Source organism: Lycorma delicatula, chromosome 11, assembly GCF_047948215.1.
Source record: "Lycorma delicatula isolate Av1 chromosome 11, ASM4794821v1, whole genome shotgun sequence".
Classification (NCBI taxonomy): Eukaryota; Metazoa; Arthropoda; class Insecta; order Hemiptera; family Fulgoridae; genus Lycorma; species Lycorma delicatula.
This window is the reverse complement of record NC_134465.1, coordinates 78,363,894-78,387,214: the sequence shown is the minus strand read 5'-3', so window position 1 is coordinate 78,387,214 and position 23,321 is coordinate 78,363,894. Positions and strand designations below refer to the sequence as shown.

The 23,321-nt window shown below is 32.5% G+C and overlaps 1 protein-coding gene across 2 annotated transcripts in view; it reads left to right on the top strand.

Annotated features, from left to right (window-relative positions):
* The window catches only part of Nup58 (nuclear pore complex protein Nup58), a 74,980-nt gene that overhangs the window by 8,480 nt on the left and 43,179 nt on the right, over positions 1-23,321 (top strand). For both annotated transcript variants that reach the window (XR_012758243.1, XM_075378598.1), the window contains exons 3-5: positions 393-680; positions 1,519-1,722; positions 4,257-4,421. Coding sequence is in view for 1 of the 2 variants with exons in the window: in XM_075378598.1 (XP_075234713.1) it covers positions 393-680; positions 1,519-1,722; positions 4,257-4,421 (657 nt within the window). In the remaining variant the exon portion in view is untranslated. The remainder of the gene's footprint in view (positions 1-392; positions 681-1,518; positions 1,723-4,256; positions 4,422-23,321) is intronic.

Genomic DNA, 23,321 nt, shown 5'->3' with positions numbered 1-23,321 from the left:
ATTTTTATTTACTATATAAATACCTGATGATAATATTTCAGTGTACGCCCAGGAAAAAACCTATTCCCCAAAATATTAATAAAGTTTTTATTATGTAAGTTTGGTGTGTTTTTGAATGTGCATCGTACTTTTTTAAACGCTATTTTGAAAGTAGCGTAACAGCTAGTAATCAGCAAAAATGTGCTGTTTTCTGTTTGTTTTTCTTAGCTGATCATTGTAGTAAACTTTTTCTTTTCTTAATCAGCCTTAAAGAGGAGGAAAAAATTCTCCCTTTAAAAAAAAAGATTAATCTTTTATGTTTATAATTATTAAGTGGAATACATATAAGTATTTAGTGTATTTATATTCAGTGTAATTTATCAAACTTAAATGCTTAATATTATTTTTTTAAGGTTTTACATTTGGAAGTTCTACTGCACCTACAGTGTCAACAGCTGGCCTTTCTTTTGGCACTGGTACTGGTGGATTAAATTTTAAAGGACCTACAACAACAGCAGTGACTACTACTTCAGGTTTTACTTTTGGAGTTGGCCAGCAGCAACCTGCATTTGGAGCTACACCTGCTGCAACTACTACGACTACTACTAGTGGTCTATCATTCTTCAATACACCTACTCCTTCAGCACCACAAACTACCGCAATAACTTTTGGAACAACACCTCAGAGTAGCACTACTACAGGTGTTGCCTTTTTTAATTGATTAATTCTATAATTAACTTAATTTAAATAATTACTTCATGAATAATTACTTAATCATATGTTGGTTTTCATTTTTACAAGATTATATTTAAATTACTGTTACTGTTGAATGAGACTATTGTTCAGTTTTAGAATTATCCCTTAAAATTACGTAATTTTTTTACATTTTTATTAAAGTAGATACTATATTTTTCTTAAACTGTTTCATGTTAAAAATTGTTGCTGTAATAATTTTAAACTAGTTTGTTTGACTTTCATGTGTTCTCTAAGAAACATTATTTTAACATAACTTTACAGAATTTTACGATTAAAAAAATCATATTATGGACCCTGTCATCTTTGAAAACATTATTAATAGTGATATTTTTGCTGTAATTTCATCAATTAATGTGTAGAAACAAAGATCAATACATTTGTTTTTATCATTACAATTGTTAGAACAATATTTTTGCATGGTGTCTAAAGTTTAGGTCATTTCTTGAGTTACTTTCATATTTATTTTTTTTTATATCACCACAATAAGCTTAAAGCCTGTGCGTGGTATATGGAAATTTAGCGTATGAAAAAATGCCATGCCTGATCGGGATTTGAACCCAGGACCCCTGGGTGAAAGGCCGAAACGCTACTACTTGCACCACGGAGGCCGGCATTTGAAATGAATATAATTAATCCATGAACATTTATCAATTAGTAAAATCAAGTGTACACAATTTCCAAATGTACTCTATATGAAAAATGGAAACCTGCTGGATAATAATGGTTGATCACAGGAATGTTACTTAATAAGGGTTTTATTATATTTTCCTTTTTGTATCTCAGGTTCTGGATTATTTGCAACACCAGTTACATCACAGACTTCTCTGTCATTCGCTGCACCAACACAGTCAACTGCAGCTAAACCATCATTACCAAACTTATCATTTGGAACGCCTTCTACAGCCGCAAGTACAACTACTACTGGTTTATCGTTTGGCTTTACAAATCCAGCTAAAACAACTACAACTACTGTTTTTTCTTTACCAAGTATGTATTTATATAAGAAATTATGCTTCTAATATAATTATTTATTTATTTATTACTATTTACTAGACATTTTATGTTAAACAAATTAAATATTATTGGTACAGAAAGTTAAAAAATTTGCATTTGATTTATTTGCAGTCTGAAGAATATAGTTGTAAAGATTTTATTATCAACTTTTACAATCACTGTTATGTATAAATTAAGTGGATGACGATTGGTAATTGCAGAACAATAAACTAACTCTACCTCAAATCAGACAGATTATAATTTTAATATGTCATTGTAGTATAATCAATCCAATTTGAAAAGAATGATTCTTACAGTTTGCCACTCTAGCATATATATAATTCTGAGAAAAATAATTATATTTGAAAATATAAGTAAAGAATTGACACTTAAATACAATTTTTCATTATTGTTGAGAATTTTCTTGTTTAATTTTATATGGAACAAATTTTTTTATTTCAAAGAAAAAGTGATTGAATTTATTAAATATAACTTTGTTAAAAAGATAAAATCATATTTATACTATATGCTTTTTGTGCGAAATACCCAAAAGCATCATATTCATTATTATAATCAGGATCATTTGATTATTGGGCTACAAGTATTTAGAATAGATTCTAACTTTTAAACATAGTATATTGGATTATGTCTTAACAAATACAGTATAAAAAAAAGATTTCTGAAAAAAAAAATATGTTCATGTATTATAGGAAAATAACTCAAAACAGTTAAGCCATGAAACACTTTTGTTAGTTTGCATATGCAGATGCTAGTGTAAAACAACTAAATCCTATAAGCAGAAATACAACCTTGTTTTAAATTGTTATGAACTCTACACAAATTATTTCAGAACTAATATATTACAAAAATTATTAAACCTATTCAAGCTGGAAAAACTAGTAGGAGGAAACATACCGATATAATTGTATGAAACCTGATGAATATCAACCCTCTAAAGGATACTGGAATTAGGTGGTAGTAGATACATGTAATGTGTCTACAGAATCCAGTGTGTTGAAATGATATTGAATATAAAAGAATTTCTTCAAAAGCTTCTAACAGGATAGTAGAAGAAACTTGCTCTAAAAAATAAATAATCATAAAAAAATTACTGATTCTGTAATTTCATATTATAATGAAATTATTATACAGGGTTATCATAAAAGAATGGTGTGGTTTTGAACATGGTTTAAATTAAAACAGAATTACTTACAGTTTATGTTTTTTATTTTTCAAATTTGTCATCTCAAACATTTTTACATAATTAATAAATTTCAATATGTGCGCCCTTAGTCGCTCGACAAATGTCCAAACGATACTCAGCTTCTCTCCAAACATTAGTTAACATTTCTTCGTTAATGGTTGTCATTGCTTCATTAATCCTGTTTCTCAAGTGGTGTAGGTCGTGAATTTTGTGTGTAAAAATAACGCTTTTGATGTACCCCCACAAGAAAAAATCACAAGGTGTCAGGTCTGGACTCCTTGGAGGCCAAAGTATGGGTCCTTGCTGGCCTGTCCATCGATCTCCAAATTTTTCGTTCAAAGCGTCCGTGACCAATGCATTGAAGTGTGGGGGAGCACCATCTTGTTGGAAATGAAGTTGATGAATGTTTTCGAGTTCATCCGGCTGAGGAAAGCAATAATCGGTTAACATGTCAAGATACACAACTCTATTAATTGTTTTTTCAGCAAAGAAGAAAGGCCCTATTACATGATTTTTCATCACACCACACCAAACATCAACTTCAGGCAAAACACGCATTGTTTTTCAATAATTGCGTGTGGATTTTCAGAGCCCCATATTCGTGAATTGTGTCTGTTAACACATCCATTCACATGGAATGTAGCTTCGTCTATAAAAATTATATCATCTAAAAATGATTCGTTTTCACTTATTCTGTCCAACATTTCAACAGCGAAATTGTAACGTTTTACACCATCATCGGGTTTCAATTCTTGCAGTATCTGGATTTTATAAGAGTGTATTTCAGTTTTTTACGTAAAACTTTGTGAACTGTTGATTTTGTTATACCTAATTCGACGTTTTGATGGGGGATGGACTTACCAGGACTTCTAATTGCCGATTGTCTAATTAGTTCAACCGTTTCGTCTAGTACACTTGGTCTGCCAGTTGATTTCTGTTTCTTAACCGATCCAGTTTCTTTGAATTGTTTGAACCAACGTGTTATGTTATTTTTGTGTGGTGGATCTCTTCCGAATTCACGTCGAAACGCACGTTGAACTAAAATTACGGATTTTAATTCAGCCATCAATAAAACACACTTTGCTTTGTCTTTATCCGAGAACATTGTAACTCACTAAACTCACCGCAACAACAATACAAGAACTGATATTGTGGTTACAACTGCTGATAAACAAACTTTTGGGTTGGAGGCTTTCAGGGATACCAACATACCATCTAGAAATTTCCCTACAATCTTCCTATGAATTACTGAAACCGCACCATTCTTTTATGATAACTCTGTATTTTGGATGATTTATATTACATAATGAATTTATTGTTATAGCTGCTTCGACTGGTAGTACTGGAATATTTGGTTTTCCATCTTCTACGACAGTAACATCATCAGCCACGGGTGTGACAACTACTGCTACTTCTGTGTTTAAAGGTCTAGGTGGTGTTGATACATCGCAGAGTCTGACCGGTACTGGTGGAAGTGGAATTGGTGGAGGTTAGTACATTTAACTGCTGATATTTGCCTTTTTTATTTTTAACAGCCAATATCTGTCTGTTTACATCCTCCTTTATTTTTACATTATTTAAATGATATAAAATATTACTTCAGTAAAAAAGCAACCCCTCCTGTTTTATATTTTTCAATGTTTTAAGGTCCTGTTGATTTAAAAAATACATAATTTGTATAAAAAAATTATATATATCAAACACTAAGTCGAAGGTAAAATTCAATTATAATACTGAGATCCAAATTTAATAGAGCGTTGAAGGATCTGAATGGAAGAAAGGCTCCTGGGATAGATGGGATACCTGTAGAATTACTGCCTAGTGCAGGTGAGGAAGTGATAGATTATACAAACTGGTGTGTAATATTTACGAAAAAGTGGAAGTTCCATCAGACTTCAAAAAGTGTTATTTTCATGATACCAAAGAAAGCAGGAGCAGGTAAATGTGAAGAATACAGAACAATTCTTAATTAGTTTAACTACTCATTTGTCAAAAAATTTGACTAGGATTCTGTACAGAAGAATTGAGAGGAGAGTGGAAGAAGTGTTAGGAGAAGACCAATTTATTTTCAGGAAAAGTATAGGGACAAGAAAAGCAATTTTAGCATTCAGATTAATAGTAGAAAGAAGATTAAAGAAAAACAAACCAACATACATGGCATTTATAGACTTACAAAAGGCATTTAATTATGTAGACGGGAATATAATGTTCAGCATTTTTAAAAAATTTAGAGTTCAACTATAGAGATAGAAGAACACTTACAGAAACCAAACTGCAATAATAATAATAATTGAAGAGCATAATATAGAAGCAGTAATAAAAAAGGAAGTCTGAAAAGGATGCTTCTTATCCCCATTATTATTTAATTTTTACATAAAATAGCGATTAATAATATTAAAGAATAATTTAAATTTGGAGTAACAATGCAAGGTGAAAAAATAAAGCTGCTACAATTTGCTGATGATATAGTAATTGTAGCCGACAGTAAAAAAGAATTAGAAGAATCAATGAATGGCATATATGAAGTCATAGTCTTGCATGTATGGAAGAACTACTGCATGAAAATAAACAAGAACAAAACAAAAGTAATGAAATGTAGTAGAAATGAAGTAGATGGACCGTTGATTATAAAAATAGGATGAGAAAAGACTATGGAGATAGAAGAATTTTGTTATCTTGGAAGTAGAATTAAAGGTGGACAAATCAGGAGCAATATAAAATGTTGATTAGCACAGGCAAAACAAACTTTCAGTCAGAAATATAACTTGCTTATATCAAAAATTAATTTAAACATAAGGAAAACATTTTTGAAAGTATATGTTTGGAGCGTGGCTTTGTATGGAAGTGAAACTTGAGTGGACTTGAGAAAAAATGATTAAACGCTTTTGAAATGCAGTGCTATAGGAGAATGTTAAAAATCAGATGGGTGGATAAAGTGACAAATGAAGAGGTGTTGTGGCAAATTGATGAAGAAAGAAGCATTTGAAAAAGTGTAGTTTAAAGAAGAGACAGACTTATAGGCCACATATTAAGGCATCCTGGAATTGTCACTTTGATATTGGTGGGACAGGTAGATGGGAAAAAGTTTGCAGGCAGGCAATGTTTGGAATTGTAAAACAATTTGTTAGGGATGTAGGATATAGAGTATACTGAAATGAAATGACTGGCACTAGATAGGGAATCTTTGAGAGCTGCATCAAACTAGTCAGTACACTGAAGACAAATAAAAACCAGGAAATCTTAAATTTTGTACCTACAAATGTTTATGTAACACTGTGACTCCCATAATGGACATTAACGTGGTAGTCCAATTCATTCCAAACGTGTGAAAACATACCCTACTCAACACTAACTTGAGGTATGTTTTTATGTTATATATATCAACAGGAAGGGGAAACCTTCCCTATAATAAAATAACAAAGGAGTTAATTCTTGACTTATTTCGTGTGCAATGTATCAATGCCATGTTTTCATCAGTTGCACGATCCAATGTTTTATAGGTTGTTCATTGAAATAATTTTGGACCTCTGTATACCAATGAGCTGGAGCTCCATCTTATTTGATAATGAAATTCTCATTGTATTCGAATTGATGTATTTTAAAGTGTTGAGATAAATTCCTCCATATAAGTGTACTGTGTGTTTGTGTGTACATATTTTTCATACGAAATATAACTAAACACGCTAACTGTAGGTCAATATAAAAATTTAATATAAACTTTATATTTTGAACAGTTTCTCAAGAATTTTCTGTCCCCTATATCTGTACATTATCTCTGTTGACTTATCCACTAATGTAAAATTCCTTAGTCAAACATTAGGTGAGAAAAGATAAATATTATTTGTCAGCATGTTCTGTTCAAATCCACACACAAAAATCTTCAGGTAAAATTTTATCATCATCAGTTAAACTTTAGACTAACTTAAATTTATACCAAGATTCTACAAAATTTTCCATATGATCATTGTGGAATTCGTAATTCTAAACTCGCTAATATAATTGATTTATCTGGACTACATCGTAATGAGCTGTGAACATGATCAATTTGTTCTGGCTCAGTAAGTCTTCCAGACATTTGTTTTTTTACAGACACCCTATATTTTCTCATTACATTTCTCAATAGTGGGATGGATCGCCTTGTTGATGCTAGTTTATTGTACTTTTTTCTGAAATGTTGGTGCAGGACAGTAACCAAACTTTTTTTGGCAAATTCAAGCTTCATCCATAGGAAAGCGAGTAGTTCTAAAATGGGGCTACTGCGTCAATAGTACTCCTAGCTACCACTAGGAGCACTAGTGTTGCAGCCGCCAACTTGGAAATTCCCTTTTTGCTTAGCGGGATGTTTGAAATTCGGCAGGGTTACAAACTTGATTAATATTTTTGAATTAAATATTATTTATAATAATTAATTCAAAGGTTGGTACCGCCGACGAACAGCTGTTGTGTAGCGGTGTATTTGAATTAAATAATAATTAAAGTGAAAAAAACTCTTGTCGGCTAGGATTTCGACCGTGTTCCGACGGGACGCGGCTGACTGACGCCTTAGACCAATCGGCTACAGCGGCTCCCTTGTGTGTTGAGTGAAAAATGTATATAAGCTGCACGGGAGAAATATGAAATATAGTGTGAATAAAATTTTTTTTAAATTTATTATAGTCCCGCTGTTAGTATGTGACGTCACACCTACCATACACTATATATATGTTTGATTGTCATTGTGTGTGTGAATAAAAATGGAGACGTACCTCGAGGATGTTTCTGGTTGTCGTGTCGTTTGCACTGGCAGTCGTCACTGCTACGACAAGTTCTTGTCGTAGATCTGGCACCGAGAGGCGCCATGTGCGTGTGTCGGCAGAGTGACGCGAGATATTTACCGTGTGGGTTGCGGCGGTCGACTGAAGAATCGACTGACCGACGCGGTCTGAGGTCGGCGCGGCGTTTCGCGCCAAAAGTTTTTTTTTCTAATACCTTAAAGTTTATTCGAATACCACATCCAATGCATTCTTGACTCGACCATTAAATACCAATTTTACCTTCATTTGTATCATCAAGTCGAATTAGTTCTTAATCGTCGAAGAAAACCGCTTTGCAAGGAAAACATTAAACGGCTCCTCACCACCTCTAATAGAACACACAATACTCTTGCCGTATTATGCGTCCATTGTTTTTAAAGACAATATTTCGTTCGGCTTACTGACCGTCATCGCTGCGACCCTTTTTGGTTCAGCACGACGATAAACGCTTTTGTTCAAACGTTCAACGAAACCTTTTCTACGTGATGCATCGTCGGTCATGAAAAAGTACATAATTATAATTTTATGTAACAGTTTTTTGTTTTATTTTTTTTTCTTTAAAGGTACACGTCGGTCACGATACACATCATGACCGACGTGTACCTTTAAAGAAAAAAAAATAAAACAAAAAACTGTTACATAAAATTATAATTATGTACTTTTAAGAGTTTAATCGTGTTAAATTTAATGCCTCTCGGTTAAAGGTACATTCTCGTGAGGTTGAGAGAAGTTTTATAACTTAGTTATAAAAAGGTCTCTTAGTTAGAAGTTTTAAGGTCTCTTAAAAACCTTCACCACCACAAAAAAATACATTGAGTTGCATTCCTACAACACACAGGAGGTAGCAATGCGTGGCGCGTTGAGATTTTGTTTATGTGAGTGAAATCTCTCCAGTAGGCCTACAAACACTCATCTAAGACTTTTCATAAAAGATTTAGAAGCAACTCTGTTGGAATATTATTTAGTTTTGAACTCCTAGCCTGATAACACGAATAATGTTCACAATTATCTGGTGTATTTTTGCAAGTAATCTGAATATCTGGTGGTACTTTACCATCTTCACCTCTATGATAAATGGATACAACACATCTATTTGAATATATGTATATAATCGTACATAATCACCATTTAATAAGAACGGGTTAGCAGAAACGGTTAAAACCATAATAATAGTAATAATAATACACCAGAAGTGATGAAAAATCTCATTTTTCTAAGTTTAAAGGCGCCAAAACAGTTAAGTACGCGATACATAACTGAATACACGCAAACGAACAAGGTTGATCGTGCTTATCAGCAAGCACATCCGTCCAAGTTACAACTACCACACCATCCAGTAGGTAGCAACTCTGCGTTGCGTTGAGATTTCTTTTACAAACTTACTTTTATATCCTCAATGAATTTGTTTTCGTTGTTTTTTTCATTCCATAATAAGTTAATTTCATCGAACGATTTTTTACAACGGTCAATTCGTTATCGGTAAATCTATTTGTATACGACTTTGGTATTAAGGTTTGAAAGCAACCCAGTTCATCCGGATCGCTGACGTACAACAATACGCAAATACGGGACTCACCGTATTGAGTAAATATTTTTCTCATTTCCAACAGTACGTAGCTCACACCGATATCAAGATCGGTCAACCTCTTGAACGGTATCTTCCTTAGAAAACAACTTCATCGCTGAAAACGCTAATAACTGCCATGATGTCCATCTTTACACTCGCAGAGTTCCCACTCAAATGGTGATTGCGTTTTTGATCTGTCTCCTTACCCCCACAGCAGTTTTGCAAAGTAACCTCGGTAGAGTTCGTTATTATCGATAACTGTATAGGCCAACGTACTTTCTTATAACATTTCGTATTTATTTACGCGTACCATAGCGTGCAGTCTTTTCACGTTTTCAATAATCAATTCTCACGCACACAAGTTTCTGGTAGATCACGACCGCAATAGCCGAATTTCTTACAATCGATAGCATGTGTTTCATCACCAATACAGTGAACAGAGTGGATGAGTCGCCTATCATAAAACAATACTTGCAAATATACGGTGCAATAAACCTCAATTCGTTAATAGAATCTGTAAAAGTCCTTCCCATCATAATCACTATAATTAGTATAATGCCTACACAAACCGTCTAAAGTATCGATTTTTAAGCTAAATATTCTTGTAATCCGCTATGAAGTTCAGCAAGTGGCGTCGTGATTGAAAACCACTCAAACCGTATTGAAATGGTGTACGTCTGCAGTTATACTTGTTGTATGAGGAAACGCCGGGATTGTAAGTTTCATGAGATGACGAACGTTCTTACGCGATTCGGAAAAAATCTAATCGTCCACACAGATGTTGCTATGACAACATCCATCTTTAAACTGAGATAATGGAAGTATACATCGCAGGATTAAATAAGAATAATGATTTCCACACCACCCACACACGAGGTAGCAACCGTGGCGCGTTGAGAATTTTTTTACATGAGTGAAATCTCTCCTCAATAGGCCTAGTGTAAAACACTCGAATTTTTTTCATATTTTATTTATTTATTTTTGTGTAAATAGTTGTAAGTAATTTAACGTAAGCATAAATAATATACTTAGCATTAAACTAAGGTAGAAGGCTATAACTAATTGAGATCTCTAAACAAAGATGTGGATTCATCAACATCTTGCAGCAGACAGCTTTACAGCGGTACTCGACGCGCAACAACATCTTCGAAGAAAGCGTAACGTTTTCTTTGATGCAGTTTTGACATCGCGTCGAGTGGTGATGCGTGTCGTTGATCCTTTCGTTGCACCAACAGCATTTTACACTCAATTCGTTTAAAGGAATCGTAATAATGGTTTTTTAATAACCGTTTTCACTCTTCTTTGTTTTCCGCGTTTGTGTTTTCAAACGATCGCAAACCGTCGGCTTCTGTCACCAGATCCAACGGTCTTTTACATAGTTTCAACCACTCCATGTAGAAACAACTGGATTGTTACGCACATTTTCCATTCGCCTTATGCGCGGTGTGGTACAGATAATTTGAGATATAATTTAAATTCGGCTTCGGTGCGTATCTGACGAACGTCGTTATGAAACCGGCGCAAAAAGTCCGCTTTCTCCAGTCCATTGGTGTTTACTGTACTGCGAACATAACGCCTTCATGATATTGTCGTTGTATACGGCTTCGCCATAACTTATCGATTTTGTCAAAATTCTTCCAACCATCCGGCTAACCGTTTATATTTAGTTGTCAACTCGGACTTTGGGTACTGCGAACGAAAATGAAGAATCATAACGTACGTCATCGGCACCCGTTTTAAGCGTTTCGTTCTGCTTGGAACAATCGATAACGATCGAAGGTACATTATTTTGAAAATCCGTTAAACTGTAAGTAAGCAGGACATCATCTTCTGGCTTGTTGTAGTACCAAGAGCGGAAGCTGGCAAACATTTCATACATCATATTTACATCGCCCTGTAGATTATCGTACAGATAGTATTGCGAAATACAGTCGTACGTTTACAAACTCGTACATATCGAAATTGGTTAGTGTCTGTGGCTTTATCCTTCCTATCGGTCTATTAACAGTTTGAGTGCTATGAGAGATATTTATCTCGGGGAACAAATCCAAGACTGATTATTAAAAAAAAAACGTTGTGTTATTTTTGCTTAATCTTTTTTTTTTAATATTTGAATTTATTTTAAAGTAACAATCAAAAATATAAAGTATTATTGTGTTTTTTGTACTATTTATAACCAAAAACGTTGAGTTGGCAAATACATGAAAGTACGATGTAGCACTCAACCTGTTGAGTATCCGAGTGTCACTATCTCGGCTTCTCCGTTTGTGGACACGTTTTAACGTCCATGAATGTATGTTTTTTTGCGGTGAGCCGGATACTCTTGTATCTGCCATGTGTGAAAAGCAACGGCCTACGGTCTATCTCATTCTACTGTTTTCAACAATTTCAATCTCACCGTATTGAGGACATGAACATGCGAAATTTTCCACGTCACTTATTATCTTCAACTTGGAATCGGGTGCCTCTTTCAAAGAAACAAGCGCGTTTACGCCGCTGGAAGATCTGAGCAAAACCAACTCCTGTTTCAAGTTCAGTGTTATGTGTTTATAATCTGCGAATCCCATCAGCATACGCAGAGACACGTAGAAGCAAGACCTTCCCGTCTTTTCGTCTGCGTTGAATTTATCTGACGCGTTAAACGTTCATTCGTATTTCTCCAAAATATTCTTTTTTCATCCGCTACACTTTGAGGGCTGGTCTGGAGTTACTTATTTTAATACCTAATTTAATTTAAATTCAGTAATTAATTTGTATTATATAACTTTGTTTTCAGCAACATGCAATTTTGTTTAGAATCATGCCAGGATGAAGTATTAGCAATGTGTGATGAAAATTTTACTTCAGTTAGAGTATTTTTAACTTTAATTAAAAAGCAATTGCAATTTACTACAAGAATTAATTTGAACAATAATCAAAATTTAAATATTGATAGTATACCTAATGTGAAAAAATGGATAAGAGATCTTTGTTTTAAGAAATATTCATATTTCAGTGTAGCTACTAATGCAATTATTTATTTAAATGAGTTTTTTCGTAAGAAAAAGTTGAATGTGCGCAACTGAAGTTAATAGCTTGTGTTTGTTTATTTATAAGTTCGAAATATATTGAAGCATACAATTATTTTTCAGTAAGCGAATTAATTAGTTTGACTTTTGGATTATATAGTATCAATGATATTTTCGTTTATGAAATAAAAATTTTGAAATGTTTACGGTGGAAAATTGCAATTGTTCCTCCACATAATTTTGTACTTCAATTCGTGATTAGGAGTAAGATTATAAATCAGTTCAATATAAGAAATATTATGTATTTACCACATGCTATTATAAATGAACTGATATGCGTTGATTTTAATAATATTCTGCACAGCGAAATTGCTGCAGTATCTGTTTGCATTTCTCTTAGTTTTTGTATTTTTTCAAAAAATGTTTTTAATTTACTTATTGATGAGGTTGAACAGATTATACATTCGAAAAATATACGAAATTTTTTTAAAAAAACATTAAATAATGAATTCGTTTTAAACAGATGAGTCGGGCAAGAAGAGTTACTATATCCGATGAAGAAGATTTCCAATTCGTTAACAACGGTGAAATTTCGAACATGTTACGAGATATGTAGGCTGCCGAACTTGCGGAAAATGAAGCTAGACCGGGTCTATCCGGTTTAAAAAAATCTCCAGCTGGTGAGCAGATTAATCCGGAACCGAATGACCTTTTGTTAACAATAATAGATATTATCATGTTATTTTATTCATACGGTTTGATTTCTGTCACCCTCTGCAAGAAGCTTTACGTAGGGCGGAAGAGAAAGTGAAGACGCATCCATCAATAAAAATTAGAACCATATTTTAAATTTTAAAAGTTTATATACAAGAACTCGGAACTAGGGTAAAGTTTTACCGCATGCATACGATGATAACTAAATGGGTATCATAGATGCTCTACAAAGAACATTACCCTGTAGCGAGATTCTTGTAGGGGCGAGAGGATTTGATGATTCCGAAAAGTCGTAGTTTAAAATCTGATGTGGATGAAATATGGAGTTATATGAAAGTCTATAGTACAAAAAAACTATTGAAGACGTTTTTAACGAGGAGGCCATCCCGCAACGTGAACCTTTTACTTATTCAGAATAAATTGAAATGAAATTCAATGATAAGCAATTTTTAGCCTCTACACCAGGAAAAAAGGGAAAATATTTGCTGAGGTTAGAGTTGTATGAGACGAATGATATTGAAGGTTTTTCGTTTAAGGATAGCTATAAAAGAATCAAAACTAAATTGGAAATGATTATTAATGAGGATGATGATGTTTTGACGCAGAAAGGCTCCTGGAATAGACGGCATACCTGTAGAATTACTGCGCAGTGCAAGTGAGGAAGCGATTGATAGATTATACATTCTGGTGTGTAATGTTTATGAAAAAGGGGAAGTTCAGACTTCAAAAAGTGTTATAGTCTTGATACCAAAGAAAGCAGGGAAAAATGTGGAGAATACAGAACAATTAGTTTAACTAGTCATGCATCAAAAATCTAAACTAGAATTCTATACAGAAGAATTGAGAGGAGAGTGGAAGAAGTGTTAGAAGACCAATTTGGTTTCAGGAAAAGTATAGGGACAAGGGAAGCAATTTACTCCTCAGATTAATAGTAGAAGGAAGATTAAAGAAAAACAAACCAACATACTTGGCGTTTATAACCCTAGAAAAGGCATTCGATAATGTAGACTGGAATAAAATGTTTAGCATTTTACGAAGATTAGGGTTCAAATACAGTGATAGAAGAACAATTGCTAACATGTACAGGGACCAAACAGCAACAGTAATAATTGAAGAACATAAGAAAGGGAGTCCGACAAGGATGTTCCCTATCTGTTACTTTTTAATCTTTACTTGGAACTAGCAGTTAATGATGTTAAAGAACAATTTAGATTCGGAGTAACAGTACAAGGTTAAAAGATAAAGATGCTACGATTTGCTGATGATATAGTAATTCTAGCCGAGAGTAAAAAGGATTTAGAAGAAACAATGAACGGCATAGATGAAGTCCTACGCAAGAACTATCGCATGAAAATAAACAAGAACTAAACGAAAGTAATGAAATATAGTAGAAATAACGAAGATAGACCACTGAATGTGAAAATAGGAGGAGAAAAGATTATGTAGGTAGAAGAATTTTATTATTTGGGAAGTAGAATTACTAAAGATGGACGAATGAGGAGCGATTTAAAATGCCGAATAGCACAAGCGAAACGAGCCTTTAGTAAGAAATATAATTTGTTTACATCAAAAGTTAATTTAAATGTCAGGAAAAGATTTTTGTAAGTATATGTTTGGAGTGTCGCTTTATATGGAAGTGAAACTTGGACGATCGGAGTATCTGAGAAGAAAAGATTAGAAGCTTTTGAAATGTGGTGCTATAGGAGAATGTTAAAAATCAGATGGGTGGATAAAGTGACAAATGAAGAGGCATTGCGACAAATAGATGAAGAAAGAAGCATTTGGAAAAATATAGTTAAAAGAAGACAGACTTATAGGCCACATACTAAGGCATCCTGGAATAGTCGCTTTAATATTGGAAGGACAGGTAGAAGGAAAAAATTGTTTAGGCAGGCTACGTTTGGAGTATGTAAAACAAATATTTAGGGATGTAGGATGTAGAGGGTATACTGAAATTAAACGACTAGCACTAGATAGGGAATCTTGGAGAGCTGCATCAAACCAGTCAAATGACTGAAGACAAAAAAATAACGTCTTGAATTAATGATATTATTTCGCAAGCCTGCGATAATTTTAAAACTGAAAACGGGTATAAAAAGTATTCAGACCGGTTGTAGATGTTTCTTCTTTACAACCAGAAAATTAAATGATTGATTGCTTGATTGATTAAAAATAATGGTTATTAAAAAATTCTTTTTTTCGCAGGATTGAAACAGGAAAATTGACAATTGATATAAAAGAGTTAGGTTGGAAGGAGTTCAGCATGTGGGAGAGTTTACTCTAATTTAAAATGCATTTGCATGCAATCTTTTAGAATATTACAAAAACGATAATTATGTTTGTTCAGATGTGTGGTTAGCGTTGCAAAATGCTCGTGAACATGTTGTTTTAATATTTACAGAATCATTAGCTCGTTATGGTTCTGTTAAATTTAATATATTAATAGAATTAACTTATAAAAAGCTTATGACAGGTGATATAAAAGATGTAGGATTTAAAACTGGTAATTTTGTTATATATAGTATAAACGATATAGATAATGCTATTCAGTACGCAACCGAACAATTGCTTGAGGAGGAAGCTAGTTTTGAAGGAAATCAGAGTGGGTGCACTCTTATTACTTTAGATGGGATATTAGTAAGAATAAATAAATTTCGTCCTTTAAGAGACTCATGTTATCTTCTATTACCAAGAAAACTGCAACAAAAGCATGCTGTTATTAATATTAAGAATATGACGAATTTTGTTTTAAATGGTGTATTCTTTGTCGATTTGTAATAGGTACTCATCGTGAGTGAGTAGATACGCGATATAAGGAACTTTTATATTAAATTTTCGTGGAATAAAGTTTCCTACGCCATTAGGAGAGATAAACATTTTTAAAGAGAAAAATAATGTTTTTGTAAATGTATATTCATTTGATAAGAAAGGAATAATATTTCCATTAAAAGTATGTTTATAAGAACGTAATGAACATTTTGATTTGTTACTATTAACAGATAATGAAATTTTTCATTATTGTTATATAACCAATTTTGAAAGATTGATCGGCTCCCATTTAACCAAAAATAACCATAGGATTATTATTTGCAAAAGATGTTTTACATTTTATAAAATAGATAAATATTCAACTATAAAAATGAATGCATATAGAAAAATGTAAAGTAAATGCGCCAGCAAAAATTATTCTCCTCGAGGTTGAACGTAACGGCTGCCGTTTTATGTTAAAATTCAAAAATTTTCATCATATGTTTGTAGTGTAATTGTTTGTTATGCCTATTTTGAATGCATATTAAAACCGGTTTCAATATGCTATCTAAGCAATGAAAAATCTTTTACTGTATCTACAGAACACCATATACCAATGAGTTTCTGTTTATATTTTGTTTCAATTCCATCAGTTCCAGATTTAATACGAAATACTCTACCCCCGACTCCTTTCTTATATAGAGGAAAAGATGCTGCTAAAAATTTTATGGCAGTGCTTGTAGATATTTGTTCAAAAATAGATAAATATTTAAAAATTAATAAAAAATTATATTTACTGACGAAGATAAAATTGCATTCGATTTTGCAGTTTCTTTTCAGATGTGTGAAATAAAATTTAGTTTGCAGGTGAATCCAGTTCGTGATAATTACCATTTAACACGTCAATGTAGAGCTGCTCTTTGTAATAAATGCAATTTACAAAGGCGTAATCAAACATTTATTCGTGTTTTTCTTCATAACAGCTCAAATTATGATTCGCATTTTATTGTGAAAGAGTTAGGATATGACGAAAAAAGAATAAATCTAATCCCGAATACTACTGAGAAGTATATTTCATTTGCAAAAATTATCAGTATCCATATGTCGATTCGTTTCGTTGATTCAATCCGGTTTATGTCATTTAGTTTAGATTATTTAGTTAAAACATTACCCACCGAAAAATTTTTTCATTTAGCAAAATCATTTACACGAGAGGAACTCCATCTCATAACTCGAAAAGGAGTTAATCCTTATGAGTACACAAACTCATGGAAAGTTTTAGATGTTCAACTACCATCTAAAGAGAAATTTTATAGTTCGCTTACAGGAGAAACTATTGATGAAAATGATTATATTCATGCTAAAACTTTTTTTTTAGGGCGAAAAACGATTGGTCGTTATCATCGCCCGGAAAATAAATAAATAAAAGTAAAAGTAATTTATACTTAAAACTACTATCACAGGAAGCAAAATCCGGAATGGGTGTAAAAGGCCCATTCTCGGATAACAAAAACACTAACATGTAACTTAAAACTACGTTAAAAACTATCATATTGAAACTAAATAAAACTTAAAACTAAAAAAAGATAAAACTTACAACTAATATCACAGGCGAATTTAAAAAACAAAAAACAACAAAATATGAATATATATATATATAACAAAATTCTGACAGGGAGTGTAAAAGGCTCGCTACTCGGATAACAAAAACAATACATAGGACTAGAGTAATTAAATTTTTTGTATTAACCCTATACTACGCAAAAACAGAAACATCCGGTTTAAAACCTCTTTATCATTACACAAGATACCACGGATGTTTCTGGGTAGTTTAAATTTACGACGCAATGCCCCATAACATATGCAGTCCACGAGTATGTGGCGCACAGTCATGCGGCAGTTGCATCGTGCGCATAGAGGTGGTTGTCCTCTTGTAAACAGGTACTCGTGTGTGACCCTCATTTGTCGTATCTGCAATCGACAGAGAACTACTTCCTCACGCCGGGGGTTTCTGTATGAGGAGTCCCATGGTAATACAGAATGTTTAATCTGACTGAGTTTATTATCAACGGTAGCCGTCCAATCATACTAAAACTGTTTGGAATCATTTTAATATAAAAAATTTAGGCGAATATAGCGATCTCAATTTAAAATGCGATGTACTTCTGTTAGCTGATGTATTCGACAATTTTCGTTTACTTTGTTTAAGAGAATACGGTTTAGATTGCGCATATTACTTTACACTTCCCGGTTTTTCATTTGATGCTGTGCTTTATAAGACGCGAGTTTCACTCGAATTAATCACAGATTATGATATTTATATGCTTTTAGAAAGGGGTATTAGAGGGGGATATCGGTTTGCGTTAAGTATGCTAAGGCAAACAATCCTTACATACCTGAAAAACATGATAATAAATTACCGCACAGATATTTATCATATCTAGATGCCAATATCCTATACGGTTGGGCAATGAGCCAACATTTACCAAAACAAATCTTTGGATGGGTTGAAAAAGGAATTAAGCAATCAATAGCTGATACTATATTATTGTTAAGAGGTGATGGTTTTATCGGTTATATTCTTGATGTTGTCGTGGAGTATCCTGAATCTCTTCATAATGCACACAGTGATCTTCCATTTCTTCCGATAAATGAAGTTCCTCTTTTACATCCCACGTAAAATTAGTACCAACATTAAAAACTAAAACTAATTACATTACTCATTTTGTTAATGTAAAGCAAACTATTCGTAATGGACTTAGAGTAAATAAAGTACATAAAATACTGCAATTTAATTAATCTCCTTGGTTGAAAATTTATAAATTTAAATACTATAAATCGCGAATCAGCAACAAATGATTTTGAAAAAGACTTATTTAAGTTAATGAACAATGCAGAATTTGGAAGTATATGGAAAACGTTAGGAAACGTATTAATTTAGAATTGGTTTCGTCAGAAAAGTGGTTGATGAAACTTATCGCGAAACCAACATTTAAAGATAGAAAAATATATGATAAAAATATTTGCGCAGTTCAGTGTTCCAAAGAAAAAATAAAATTAGATGAACCTCTTTATGTGGGTTTATTGGTGCTAGACTTAGTAAAACTTAATGTATAATTTCCATTATAATGTAATGAAGAAAAAATATGGATCTAAGAATGACCTTTATATGGATACCGATAGCTTTTTTTATGAAATAGAGACTAATGATTTTTACTAAGATTTACAAAATGAAAATTTAATCGAGTATTTTGACACGTCCGATTTTCCTGTTTCGCATTCTCTTTTTTTAATTAAAAATAAAATAGTTTTAGGTAAAGTTGAGAATGAATGTAACTGCATTCCTATCAAAGAATTTATTGGATTTAAAGCAAAATTACACACTTTTACAACGACAAAGGGGATTACCAAAAAAGCTAAAGGAATAAAAAAAATGTTGTAAAAAACAAATTACATATCAGTCATTACAAAAACTTTACCGAAAGTAGGCGATGATAGCTACAAAGATTTATATGTTCAAGTGAAACTGATTCGACCAAAAAAACATTTAGTCGAAACTGTAAACAAACTAGCATTAAGCAACTATGATGATAAACGTGTTGCAGTTAATAACATATTAACATTACCTTTGGGGCATGTTGATATTTCTTTCGAACTTAAACGTTTATTTAATCATTAAATTTTTTTCAATTTTGGTTTTTTCTTTTCAGTTAAAAATGATGTTAAAATCTAGTTTTTTTAACATTAGATTAACCAAGCCGTTTTCATTAGTAGCATATTCAACAATACGTATGGTACAAGCAATAACTGGTGGTTTAATAGAAGTTACCGATACATTAAGACAGTTTTTCTTTTTACTAGACGAAAATGAATTAAATTTTCAATTTAATGTATACTGCAGGGTTAATTTGAAGAATGTCATCGATCCAAAAATATGTTATTCTTCTTTACTAAATATTTTTTTTTCATTTTATTCTATTTCAATTAAAGATATGGCTGATGTCTATTTTTGTCTTGTTAAAATTAAAATTTTGTATGATGATGATGGGGAAGATAAATATATATTTTCTCTTTTATCAACAGAAACTTTAAACGATATTGTTTCAATTTTAGGCAATAAAAAACACAATAATTCTGTAAAAATACACTTTCTTATTGAATGATCGGATGAATGGTATAAATATTTGCTTACTAATCAATATAAGTATGTTGTGTAATAAAAATTGGTAACAGTAGTATTTATTATAATCAATGTATGTAGGATTTTATTGTTATTTAGAAGATGTATATATTATATTCATATAGGTAAGAAAGCAGGGTTGCATAGTTGCCACTTGTGCTTACTTCGGCATTGTAAAAATGTAAAAATCATTGTAAAAATGTATATAGTATTTTATTTTAATCATTGTAAAAATGTATGCAGTATTTTATTATAATCATTGTAAAACAAGTATTTAGTATTTTATTATAATCATTGTAAAAATATATGAAGTATTTTATTATAATCATTGTAATAATGTATGTAGTATTTTAGTATAATCATTGTAAAAATGAATATAGTATTTTATTGTAAAAAGTAAATGTTTTATAAAAATAAATAATTTTTCAAAGTTATATCAGTTTTCAATTTATTTTAAGAATAAACGTTACAAATGGTACGTTTCATTTAAATACGTTCCAAAATCTTAACGCTTACAGGAGAAGGGATAATTAAACCTATAATATAAACAAATATTTCTTTTAAAAAGTTATTTATTGTTCTTTAATAAACAAAATACTAATACAAATATAAATACATTTTTTTGACATTAAATTCTTAATACATTTTTATTTGAAATTAAAATTTATTTTTCACTCCAGTCTTTTTCATTTTCTTCAGGAAACATTTGAAGAATCTTGATGTCAGGATCTTGCTGCATGTAGTTGGGTAGATCTTCATAAATTTTTGGTGGAATATAACTTCAGTAATGGTCGATAATAAACTGCTTAGGAAGGTGACGGAGAAGGTCACGTCCGGGACTGCTGAAATAACACTTTTGCTTTTTCTAGTGCATTTCCCACCGCCTCCAACATATAATAAAATTTATTTTGCTTGCTCCACCACATGTGTAACTATATAGCTTTAGCTTTTTTCATAGCACATTCATGTTTTTCACTGAAAGGGCACACTTTATTTATTGAAGAACCGAATAAATCGATAGAAGGGCAATCGTAACCGTCAAGGTATTTTACTACATACCGTTTATTGCTTATTATTTGTTCTAACACTTTTTTATTTTCTTTACTCTTTACGTATATAGTGCACACTGGTGCTAAATTTAAAAAACTGGATGATAACCTCAAGTATTCGATAAAGCCTGAAGTCCAATTGAATCCTACTTTTTTCTGGAAGTTTTGTATTGAAACTAGTAGTTTAAGATGGAATATCATAATAGTCGAAAGGTGGTTTGAATAGATATTGCTCGAATCTGTGTCCATCCAAAGAAATGAAAACTAATTCTTTAATGGAAACATCAGCGTTGGGTAAACGAAAAAAAGTAAAATCTGATATAAAGACGGACATGTTGACTTCACCGTTTAACTGAATATATTGGTTAGGAAACTGTTCTGACTGTGCCTGTTAAAGGAGAATTTTGCATTATGCAATCACTTATCATCAAACAATATGCTGTTGTGTGTTCGGGAATGGTGGCTGAAGTTTGTATCTCGATTTTAATATCGACCGCGCCAGTTTTCAGTGTCGTTTTGTTTTGAGCAATGTATAAAGATCAACGGCATAACATAGTACTTGGATGGAACAATTTACGCCGTTTGAGAATTCCTGTTATAATTGGAAGGATAGAAACTCTTAAACATTTCGTATAATATAACGTTATCTCCTTGAATATGTTCATAAGGATAATATATCGAATTCAGATATAAACGTATGTTATTAAGTGAAATTGTATCAAAATTCGAAGTTCTTTTTGTTGCATCTCTTTTTTTCGATGTTTGAAATCAGTGATGACATAATGAGGTTTATCCGCCTGCGTTGTGTTTTTAACTGTCCAAGTTACATCTTTACTAGGTAGAGTTGGATATTCGTATAAGTTCCACTTTCAAAACATCTTCGAAATCGGTTCATCTCTATCTACCAGTCTGAGAAGCGATAATCGTTTTTCATCTGATACGTTAACATATGGTATTTTCCATCTAATTTTCGTTATTCCGAAGGTAAAATGTTTTTCCAGCTGGAACGACAACAGCATTATTGTTATTGCTTACAAAACATTATTGTAAGCCCGATGTTGGATCAGTTCCTGTTTAACGTTTAGCAGTATTTTATTATAATCTTCAAAATAGCCTAAGAGCATTTTCACGGAAGTGATACTTTAAACGTTGCCGATTCGCCATCGATTTATAGCCGTTGACCGGATGAATATCATCCAACACCGTCCGATGACCAACCGTTCATGAAAATAGAATCTTTTTCGAAGTTTCTCAATGGTAGAGCATTTTTCATCGTTAAAGTTATCCCCATTTTTCTCATCCTATCCACCTCCTGTCCTGCAATTTCGTAACGGATTTCATCGAAAAGAAACGCGCCAAAATTATTGCATAGTTTTTGTGTAGGATCTGCAGTTCCGTTAGCATCATCATACTTTCCGTCGATGAGTAAATAACTTTCGCATGGAAGCGTATACACATCTTGTTGCTGGACAATTCTTGTTTTATCGCTGTTATTAAATGTTGTTTTAGCATAAGGGTAATGATTATGAAATTCTTTACCCGTAATGTTTTCATCAAATACGGCGTTCGCAGTATCAACATTAATTATCTGTCCGCTCATTGTTGTAAGACTTTAAAACCTAAAGATTCCAGAAATCTTACGTTTTCTCGTGTTAACCGTTTAAGTTTCACAGGTCGACTGTGTTAGCTAGACTGCGGGAGGGGATTTATATTCTGCTTTATCAATGAAAAACAACAACATCGTTTCTTCGTCGTAAATGTAGTCTCACTGTCACTTCTTCACCGCCGAAATTTATTAGTTCTGAATTTTATTTAAAAACGTGCACAGTTATATTCCGTATGGTCTTGGTGTTGACCGGATAAATGATGCTGTGTGGTACTTCAATTATCTTATATCCCCGTCCAACTTTGGGATAGAATTCGTGAATAATATGACCTTCTCCGCCCACCCATGAACCGCGGGCGATGTTACAGCTTATGCGTATTGCATTTACAGATTAAATACTAACAGGTTTCTGAGATGTATACCAAACGTTTGCCGGTAGGACTGCTTCATCAAATCCCAACAAAGTACGGATAGAATGTGGCTTTGTAAAATCTACTATTTCAGTACAAAATAAACGCGAGTGCATCGTAGTAGGTTCGATTAAGATTTTAATTGAACCATTTGTTTAATCTACCGCGATTTCGTTGCTTTCGTTTTTCATCATCAGTTACGTTCGATTCATCACAGTCACCCATCGCATGTTTCAATTTAATTTTCAGATCATCAATCTCATACATCCCTGGTGGAAGCTTTATCGATTTTTCGCCTTGGTAACCATAATAAA